At 30.5% G+C, this 11,178-nt stretch overlaps 1 protein-coding gene across 1 annotated transcript; it reads left to right on the top strand.

The window, feature by feature from the left end:
- Positions 1 to 764: 764 nt before the first annotated feature.
- On the top strand, positions 765 to 8,431 carry LOC123271220 (facilitated trehalose transporter Tret1-like). Its single transcript, XM_044737485.1, has 5 exons — positions 765 to 1,236; positions 3,828 to 4,078; positions 5,087 to 5,485; positions 7,510 to 7,786; positions 7,933 to 8,431. Exons 1-5 carry the CDS (start codon positions 1,152 to 1,154, stop codon positions 8,337 to 8,339), a joined length of 1,419 nt encoding a protein of 472 aa, XP_044593420.1. The 5' UTR covers positions 765 to 1,151; the 3' UTR covers positions 8,340 to 8,431.
- Positions 8,432 to 11,178: the final 2,747 nt, after the last annotated feature.

Raw genomic sequence — 11,178 nt, 5'->3', positions numbered from 1 at the left:
GTACATTACCTTACAAAGTAAAAAATTTTGCGTCATTGTGTCAAAAAATTTTGTGTTAAAAATTTGTATGTTAAATATTTAACACTTTTTTGTGTTGATTTAACATAATAAATGTTAAATTTACACATAAAAGTAATAAACATTCAACACTAAATTTTTTGACCCAATGACGAAATAGTATATTACACTCGGCTTCGCCTCGGGCACATGGCGCGCAGTGCAGGAATCTCAACTTTCTGCCCTCGTAGTGTATACTAGTTTTCTTGCTATCCGATCGAAAGTACGCGAAAAATTACGTTGAAAAAAATTGATGCCTGCCTCCGACATTTGCGGCATGAGCGAAGCGAGTGCTGCTAGTCGGGGGGGGGGGGGCTTCGCCTCGGTCAACAATTACATGTAACCTGAGACATTTCTTATTTTCCTGCCCTAGGTAAGAAAAATACTATTACTGTGTAGTAAAACCATAGAATTTTTTATATTTTTTTTGTCTAAAAATGAACTTTTTGAACTAGCGCGTTAAAATATTAAATAATTAACATAAAAATTTTGAATTTTTTTACATTATGACAAAAAATATTTTTGTTGTAAAATTATTATTAATAATTAAAAATAATCTGTGAAATTGAATAAAAATTTCTATATTTAAAGTTTCTTCTGTCATAATTAAATAATTCCGGGAATCACAAATTGAATTTTAATAAGAACGTAATTGTCGCGTTCCTTTTTTTATGATTTATCAAAGTTTTTTTCTCCATAATGAAGTTAGTCTCAAACAATTATTTGCAAATCTCGATAGTGTTAATATATCACATCCATAAATATATGAGTACGTATTAATTCTAACTGAATGTTGTAAGCATAAGTACGGGGCTAACTTGTTTGACAAAATACTCAGATTGGCAATTAAATCTTAGTGGGCTTTGATAAAATCAACAAACACATTCAAGTAATACGTATACTCTAGTCAATACGGTGGCAAAAGCCTTGACGTTTAGTATTACTAGTATGTCAGTTATGTGAAGGAAATTCTTTGCTGTGATACGCGAAAGTCAATCTACTCGAATTATTTTACGGCTGCATCGTCTTTCTCTGTCGTTCCTGATACTTCCTGGCATTACTATACTTTGAATAAAATATATCTAAGTGCTAATATGGCCTTGGTACCGGAGATTATTGTTTTCAATGAAGAGAACGTCAAGCCAAAGAGGTTAAGTCAGCATATTTCTGCGATCATCAGTAAGTAAACATCAATACAGCGACAGAACTTAATATAGCTTTTATGTCGTTAAAAAAATATAATAAAGTAAAAATATTTAAGCGGTCTTTCTGGTTCCGGCACACAAAAAATAGCTAATATTCATGATTTTTTTACTCAGAAATTAATAAATTAATATAAAATTTATTCAGCTTAACAAATAAACTCTTGAATAACACAAAAAATACTAAATTTATTTTTTTTATTTTTTTTATAAATAAACAATGAGTGAACGGAGCTCCTACAAAACGTTGGTATAAAGATGACGTATATGATAACTTGATGACGGTTCAACTAAAACACAAAAACAAAAATTATTTTTCTTCAATATATAAATAGTTGTTGCACCACCTACGAAGATAAATATTTATTAATAAATAAAAAAATTGCGGATATAAAAAAACTGAAACTTTTTTCACAGTTTTAAGTCCTGAAAAATAGTAAAAATCAAAATTTTGATTTGGTTGTAGCTGATACAATAGCTACTATGTAGAATATGTTTCATTAAGATCAGGTCAGTGGTTTCGGAGATGTCATGTACATAAACAAGAAAAACATAGTTCTGAGATAAACGCGTCTAAGGGGTTATTCTGGTCCAGAAGCTTGAATTTAAGGTAATTTCAGAAGTGTCGTAAAAAAAAGCAATCAATATTTTTACTATTCATTTTTTATAAGATGTTTATTAATATTTCAAGAATATAGAAAAAAATTAGAAAAACGGTTGATCCTGAAGGCCATCCCTGCAACTTCCCGCTAATTCCATACCTGGGCGCTTAAAATTTCACTTACGACATTTTTGAGCTCTTCGAGCTCAAAAATACAATTTACGAGTTATTTTGAGTTCTCCGAGCTCAAAGAGATAGCTTTGCTATACTTTTAAGCTCATCGAGCTCAAAAGTCTTATCAACATTCGATGAAACACGATTTTCTTAATTTTCAAACTGCTGTAACTTTTGAATAAATTAACCGATTTTTACGCGGTTGGAAGCAATCGATGTAGTTTTTTAAGTTCTATAAGAAATTTGAAACAAAAAAAATTGATCTGATGAAAAATTTCGGAGTTATTACAAAAAAACACTTTTTTCGATTTTTTTCGACAACGATATCTCCCAAACGCATCAACCGATTCTGTTAATTAAGCTAATTAAACTAATTAAGCTAATTAGTTTTTGAGGTCGATCGGTTCAGCCAATTCGGAGATATTTAAAAAAAAAAAAAAAACAACTTTTTTTTCACTTTTTTTGCAATTTCTCGAAATCTACTGGTCCGAATCGGTTCCAACTTATAGGTAATCTAAGTTTGGCGAAGACCTTTCGAATGACACCAACTGCGATCAAATCGGTTGTCGTTCAGAAGTTATAAGAGGTTTACACACACACACACACACACACACACACACACACACACACACACACACACACACACACACACACACACACACATACAGACGTACGGACATCATCGTGAAAATAGTCAGGAAAGCTTCTTAGGGCTTCAAAACGTCGAGATCTGTTAAAACCTCGATTTTTGCAAAACGGGGTAAAACCAATAACTTCCCGATTTTTCGAAAATCTTCGATTTTCTTAGCGGGAAGTTAAAAATTCAAAAAGTTGGCAGCTACTGAAGTGAGGGTTTCAAAAAATTTGCACGCAACCATACTCACGATTCCAACCCTCCTAGAAATCTGGGAAAAAAAAAGATTATTAATTTAGAGTAATACCGCTACTGCACTAACTAAAAAAAAGTTGAAAGAAAAATTTTTTTCACAAAATGACAACTGCCTGAAAAAAAAAAATTAATTTTCGTACCACTTTTCTTGAGTTTTCCGAATTTTTTAAAAATAGAAAATATCGAAATTTGGGGATGAGGATAGTTCATGCGATAGAGAAGTCTATCAAGAAGACTTACCCCAAATTTCAAGTAATTCGGTGAAGTAGAACTTGAGAAATCGTGGGTATCGTTTTGAAAAAGACAGTTTTAAGTTAAGAAAAACGCGTTTAAAGTTTCGCGTAAGGTTTCTCGATGTCCATAGTTCCGGCCGGCCCGTTTGGATGTCACGTCAGCAAAACAACCATTTCTCCAAAAATAATTTGAATTTTTAAAAATTTTTCTAAAGACATATTTTTAAAGGTTTAAGCTTTGAAAATATTAAAAAAAAGCATCTACTACTATGTAGAATATGTGGTTTAAATTTCATTAAGTCCGCGTCAGTGGTTTCAGTGTTTAAACGCGTTTGAAGTCTTTTTAATTAATTAAAAAAAAAAATTCTTACCTAAAGTCAATTAGCGATGCCGACACCATACAAAATCTCTCTAGCCTTTTCAAAAATTTGATTATCTTCCACTCGAACATCCACATAAACATCGTGACATAATATAGTTACAGTGGTCTTCACATAGAAATTTTAACACAATCTTTTATAATACATGTATTTTCAAAAACTGTAGAAAAAAAAATTTTTGAAAATTACAAACCAGAATAATCCTTCATGTCTCATAAAAAAAGTATATCTTTTATTATTATCTATGAAGCAAGTGATATTCGTTGAGTACAAGACTATTTCAATTTTCAGTATCATTTAGTGGTTTTGCGCTTGGAGTTTCAATAGGATGGAATTCTAGTGCAGGTGATACATTGAGGAATGTTTTAAATGCCACAGCAACTGAGATAGGATTAGTGGGTGGCATAGTGAATGCCGGGGCGTGTGCTGGTATATTCATGTTGCCATGTATTCTCAGATATCTCAGTTACACCTCTAGCTACCTCATCAGCATCCCTATTTACTTGTTCGGATGGACATTTATTTGTTTGGCTGATCAAAAGGTTTTCAATGAGTATATAATGTTTATAATCATAGCGTTTAATTGTAAAGTTTATTTAAGAACAATATATACTGCGAGAAAAAATTTATTTTGAAAATAATTGGCATTGTTTAAAATTTTTAAAAATTTTACTTCTGATAGCGGAAAAAATAAAATTTTTTTTCATTGTTACTTTCTTGTAAAAAAAAAATTTTTTGATTTACAAAAAAAAAAAACAATTTTAAAAAGATAACTTGCGAATTTTCATCCTAAATTTTTTTTCTCAAAGCTAGAAAACTATGAGAAAAATTTTTATTTCACAGCTGAAGAAGTAAAATTGTTTCAAAATTTTTAGCAAATTAATTTCTTATTACGACATTGCTCACTTTTTTCAAAAAAAAATTTTTTTCTTAGTGTGCGAGTTTTTTTCTTAAATAAAATCATTTTTAAAGGATGTTTTTAAATTTTGTGGAATTGTTTTTTGTGGAAATGTTCATCATATTAAAAAAAAGTTTTTCTTAAAATCTGAGTCCTATTAAATAAGTCGTTTTAAAATAATTATTTTTTTTAATTTCGCAAATTTTGAATTTTTTTTGCTTTTTTGGTAATTATTTAAAAGCAAAAAACAATTTCGATAAAAAAGTGATCATCAAATAATTTTGTAAAAAAATAAAAATTTTTTGTTTTTTATGACAAGCTCACTCATAGAAATATTTTTTAATATTCAATCAGCTTTATTAAATATTAATTAATGAATTTTTTTCAATAAATGATTTAATGAATATTTATTAAATGCGATTAATTAAAAGATAAATTCGATTAATTAAAAAAAAAATATTAAATTAAATTCAATAAATGAAAAAAATGTTCCCAAATAAATAAATTAATAAAAATTTTTAAAATTCTTCAATCAATGCAACTGAAAACTCTCAAAAATGCGATTGAAATACAAAAAAATTTGTTTGATATTAATTTGTTTAATGACCGATAAATTAAAATGAATAAAAATAAACAATTATTACATTCACAGGTTTGGTGTCTCATTTTAGGAAGATTTCTATGTGGACTGGCTGGTGGTACTTGTTGCGTCCTATCACCTATTTTTATATCTGAGATGGCAGACAAAAATACCCGTGTACGGCTGCTGGTTTATTTTCAGCTTTTAATCAATTGCGGAATATTTTATGCCTTTTTAGTAGCGTACTTTTACGATGAGAAGGACGCTATTTGGCGTTATAGTATGATTTGTGGCGTCAGTTGTGCTCTTATTATTTGGATAGCGTTTTTACCCGAGACCCCACTTTATTATTTATCGATTAATGACGAGCACTCAGCCATTAAATCAATCAAATGGTATTATGGTAATGGATCCAATAATGATTTGGATGAATATAAAAAACTCATTAAAAGTAAAAATCGTGTATCAAAGGTATGTATTTTTTAATAAGTGAATCTATTATATAACTACACTTACCGTTATCGATAAAGCATTGGTTTTGCATACTTGTGGGAATTTTTTTTATAAATATTGAAATTTAGGAAAAAAAAAAAAATTTTAAATCGTAAGTATACAGTACTTAGTTTAATGTTGTTAAGGACGATGCAGATTTGATTTTTTTTCTTCATATTCAGGACGCGGTTGATATTTTTGCGACGATTGTTTTGATTGAAATGTATTTTCCAATCAGTATTCGTTTTACGCGACCTGAGTATTTATTTTGCACGCCCTGGTAGGGCAAAACGGATAATGTTGACTTTTTTTTTTTTTTTTAATTTCGAAGAAGAATTTCTTTGTTATTATTTTTATTTTACTTTAATTATAAACTTCAATTACCCAAAAAATTATTAGCCAAAGTTAAGAATGGATATGATTGTAATATATATTTGTTATTTCATTTTCAAATTAACATATCCGTTTTGCCCGTCCTTCCCCTAATTAATTTCTGATTTATTCGAGGAATATCGCGTACCAAAAGGTAGAAGGGCGCATAATTTTTTTTTTGTCGCAAATCGACTAGTAGACATATTTCACGAAAAAAAATAAAATCCCAAAGTTAAAAAGGCGTATGTCTTTAATTATGCGCCTTTTTAGTTTTAGAAATTTGAAAATTTTATGACTTAAAATTTTTCTGAAGACCTTAATAAATTTCATAAAAAGTTAGTACTCATTTGACCCTAGCGTCGTGCACTAACGTCCTTAATAGTTCACATAAAACTAGACTCTAATTTTTAAGCTAATCATAATGTAAAAGCCCCCATTATTGACACCATAAGAGTGATCATGAATATTTGAATTTTTTTATCGTGTTTCAAATCAATATTATCAACTTTATTTTATAGGACACCTTAATCATTGTTTTTACTTACTTATATAATTTAATTAATTAACTTTAATAGCAATAAATTTAATAATTATTATATCGACTTAAAACCAGCAGGTCGAATGTATGTATTATTGACAGCGCGAAAAATTCAGAGCCGGTTATTGACATACCATTAACACTATTATTGATAGGTCTTTTATTACAATTAAACTTATATTAACAATAATCATTTCTACTAACTAATGCAAAAATATCAATAATTTTTATTATTTTAAAATTCGTTTAAGACCTAGCTTTTCTATATTTTTTACCAAGTTTTTTTAGCAATTTTTTCTAGTCTCAAATACTTTAATTCTTATAAAATTGCATGACAGTTTGTAAACATTAATGCGTTGTTAATGTTGATATGTATGTTGAAGGGGTTTGGTTACCTTACATTATGGCCTATGTCGTTAATTGACGCAAGTTAATTTTTGTGTCCCCATTATTGACATCCGCTATTTTAAAATTAATTTTAACTCGATAAAGTATAAATAAATGATTATATGGTTATTTAGACTATTAATAATCTGGAATAATTTGAAGCAATGCAATTACATAAAAAAAAACATTGAGAAATCTGGATTTAAAAATAAGGTCTTTCTTAACAATATTGTTAAGAAATTACAAACGTATAAGCAGTTTTTTCCTACTTGAAAAAATGAAATTTTTTTGCGGTAAATAGTTTATACCTTGGAATTAAATTTTACTATTTTTTAATTTAAAAAATATGTAAAATTGTCATGAAATATCAACAATTGTGATTATTAACAGATTTTAATGCCTAAATAATAAAATTAAATAGGGTGTCAATAGTGGGGGCACTATCAATAATAGGTGCTTCTACCTTAAATGAAAAATTACAGTCAACGCTCTCTGTATTTGACTCGCCCGTACAGGACCATTCTCTGTATTTGACTCGTCCTTTTCCATAAGAGCTGTGTAAAATCGTCAAATACAGAGGAAGAATGTGGTCAAATATAGAGAGCGGTCAAATACAGAGAGGTCCAATACAGAGAGCGTTGACTGTAACCATGATTTTTTTCAAAGTAATTATAAATATGAATTAATAATTTCCTAAATTGAATAGGTCCTAAAAAATTTCAATGTTATCCGTGCGATAATCGTATGTCACGGAGTGATAATTATCCAACAATTAAGCGGCATAAATACTCTAACATTTTACGCTACTGTAATATTCAACAATGGAGGTTCCGGAGAGTTAACAGGAGCTCAACAAACCCTGGTAATCGGAGGGCTGCAGATTATATCAAGTATTTTTTGCATGCTGGTAATCGATTTTTGGGGCCGCAGAATACTGTTGGCTGTGTCTGGAATCATAATGGGTCTATCTATGATACTTTTCGGTAAGCCATTGTCCGTGAAAAAAATATTTTTTATTTCTCTCCAAAGACATATTATTTTTATCTCACCCTATCCTATTGTATTAATGTTACCACCCGCGGCTGAAAAGGCATGATTGATGTTTATAAACGCGCAATATAACTTGTAGGTTGGTATATAAATGTCCGTGATGAAGATCCAGAGTTTTACGAAGAAAGTTATGGGTGGATACCTCCGACATGTATGGTCATCTACTTCAGTGCATTCAATCTCGGTTTAGGTCCAATATCATGGTCTATTCTGGGCGACACATTTCCCATTGAGATCAAGACATTCGGCGCCTCAAGTGTTGCTTTCCTCAGCTGGTTCATATCACTGATAGCCACATTGACCTTCGGCGAACTTGCACAGTCTCTCGGTATTTCAAAAACGATGTGGCTGTTCGGTGGTTTCTGCTGTCTCGGAGCGATACTCTGCGGTGCTTTTGTGAGAGAAACAAGGGGCATGAGTTTGGCTGATATCCAGCACACATTTAAGATTGATCCAGTACAAGTTGATAATAATTTAGAATCGTAGAGAAAATTTATTTACTCGATAATATTTGTTTTTGCTTCATGTTTTGTTTCAAAAATTAGTTAATAAAAATTTATACATTAATGTTTGTTTTTAGTTATCTCTATCCGGGTAGAAGAAAGTTTTAATTTTGCTTTAGTATAAATTAATTTCACAAAGTTACCCGAAAAAAAATTACGTAAACGGTTGACCTTACACGAAAAAAAGTAAACTGTAAAATTCACTCGGATTCCGGTTAATTTTTATAGTTTCAAATAGTAGAGCGGATATCGGGGTGACACAAACGTAAATATTACAAAACTTAATGTAGAATGTGTAAAAAACCACAATTTATAATTTAATATCGAAAATGTGATTAGTAGATGTCGCTATGGTAAATAACGACTCTCTCATCTTAAAAAATTACAGTTTCAAACAGTAAAAATTGTCGTTTCAATACATAGCCTATACTATGAAGAAAAGGGGAAGGTCTTACACTCGGAGAATTTAACATTTGAAGCAGTAAAAATTCTACTCTTAAAATAGATATTTTACTAGTCCAAGCAAATCAATAATTATAGTTTGATTTTTAGCGTTGCGTTTAAAATTTACCATTTTACTTTGTAAATATTGATGTTGCTTGTATAGAAATTTAGTAACTGTAGTTTATATTTTTTACATATCATGCGATTATTTTTTAGGTACGAAATGACAAACATCAAAGTAAAAATTCTTTATTATTATACTTTAAAATTTTCGACTTTCACATAGCGAATATGACTGTTTGAAATAGTATTTTCTTCCATGTAAATAATAAATTGTAGCAGTTAAATAATAAATACTATAAAGTGATTGTTAAAATCACGATTTTACTGATTAAAATGGTAATTTTTTCCAGTTGATCATTACTTATTATAAATCGACTATTATTTATTACAGCTTACTTTTTTCCGTGTAAAGGCCATCCCTGCGACTTCCTGATAACTCCATACCTAAGTGCTCAACATTTCACTTATTTGTTTTTTGAGCTCTTCGAGCACAAAAATATAATTTTTGTGCTATTGCACGCCTCATAGCGCGAAGCGGGAGAGGCTGTGCTTTATACTCGACTTGTCAAGGTCAAGCAATTTTGTGATCTTTAAATGTCTATATCACAACCATATTACACTTGTACAATAAAATATGTAGATGTACACCGAGAAAACACTTAAATTAAACCAGCTTTTACTTTCTAGAATCATATCATGTAGCTGTTTTGTAAAAAATTTTACATGGACGTCCTGATGTCACCCTATTTTGGATGTACCAACGATTACTCCCGATTAAATTCATATTCCAAGACCGGACCTTTTTTATTGGTTCAAGAATTCGATGAACTGGGTCCCTATTTCATATCAGTAGCTTAGTTTACGTATTTTTTTTTAAATTGAATTTTTATTAAAATTCACTATGATACAACCGTTCAAAGACAAACGAATTTTTCTTATTCGTCACGTGAAAACTATGGCGCCACTTAATCAAGCTAGATTTTTGCACGTCTCATAGCGCGAAGCGCTTGAGATTGTACTTTATACTCAACTCGTCAAGGTCAAGCAATTTTGTGATTTTTAAATGCCTCTATCACAACCATATTACACTTATACAATGATATAAGTAGATGTACACTGAAATAGTATATTACAACCCAAGGCCAGAAAGTTGGATTTCCTGGCGTATGGGATATGATGGCCGAGGCGTAGCCTCGGCCATCATATCCCATACGTCAGGGTATCCAACATTCTGGTCATGGGTTGTATACTATTTTTCTTGCTCTCCAGTCGAAAGTACGTAACCCCGTGGAAGGGATTTGCCGGGTGTGAGGGGGGCGCCGCCCGACTTTTGCAAAGCCAAGGCTTTGCTGGTCGGGGCGGGTATAAAAAAAAAATAAAAGTTAATAAATTGAAAAAAAAATGTTATTTTAAACTTTACTAACAAATGCTCTGATTAAGAGTGATATCATGCACAGAATTTGTCACAAATATTTAAACTCATTCTAATTACAGAATTTATTTTTTTAAGTTGATTAAAAATTAGTTTTTAATTAGTAATCGACGGCTAAGAAAGATTGAAATTAAATTATTACAAGTTTGTAGAGTACATGGATCGTTTTATAAACATTGCTTTACTAACTATCAAAATATAAAAAAAAGCAAATAAAATTCACAAAACTATTATGTTTTATTTTTTAAACTTTTTATATAAATTATTTGTGCAGTATTATTATTAAATAGTTTATTAACAATGATCTAGTTAAAAATTATTTGTATTTTTTTGACATTTTTTGGTTAGTTTATGCGCTGACATGTTACATACAGACAATGTTGTGACTGTTATATATACAGTTCAAACTCGTTGTATAGGCCGGTCGCGCCACGAAAATACGAAAGAAAGCGATGTTCTGTGCTGCCGAGCCAGAAAATATGCGTAGCGCGCATGCGTTAGAGCAGGCCATAAAAGTTGCTCTTCCTGGAGTAAATTGCTGCCAGGAAGAGCGTACTTTTGGCTAGGAGAGTAAGAAAAAACACTTAAGTTAAACCATCTTTTACATTCTGAAATCATTTCATGTTTCTACTTTGAAAAAAAAAATGTTTTGAAAAAAATTTTACTTGGACGTCCGGATGTCACCCCATTTTGGATGTACCAACGATTACTCCCGAACAAATTGATATTTCAAGACGAAACCTTTTTCGCGGAGTGCATAAGGGAGTGGGAAAGTTGGTTCGCGGGTTGAGGGTCAGTTTATACCTGAGTACAGTATTGTGTTGTGGATGAGCGAGCAAAGTCGAAAGACGTATTTGTAATTTTATATTGTTATTGAATGAAC

The sequence above is a fragment of the Cotesia glomerata genome, linkage group LG9 (genome assembly GCF_020080835.1).
Source record: "Cotesia glomerata isolate CgM1 linkage group LG9, MPM_Cglom_v2.3, whole genome shotgun sequence".
Lineage (NCBI taxonomy): Eukaryota > Metazoa > Arthropoda > Insecta > Hymenoptera > Braconidae > Cotesia > Cotesia glomerata.
This window is presented reverse-complemented; position numbering and strand designations above follow the sequence as displayed.

Bases quoted from the DNA above. Each gene is read 5' to 3' on its own strand.
- LOC123271220 (XM_044737485.1), top strand. From the start codon at position 1,152: ATGGCCTTGGTACCGGAGATTATTGTTTTCAATGAAGAGAACGTCAAG. The intron at 4,079-5,086 runs GTTTTCAATGAG...TTACATTCACAG, and splicing joins TTTGTTTGGCTGATCAAAAG to GTTTGGTGTCTCATTTTAGG. The intron at 7,787-7,932 runs GTAAGCCATTGT...TATAACTTGTAG, and splicing joins TCTATCTATGATACTTTTCG to GTTGGTATATAAATGTCCGT.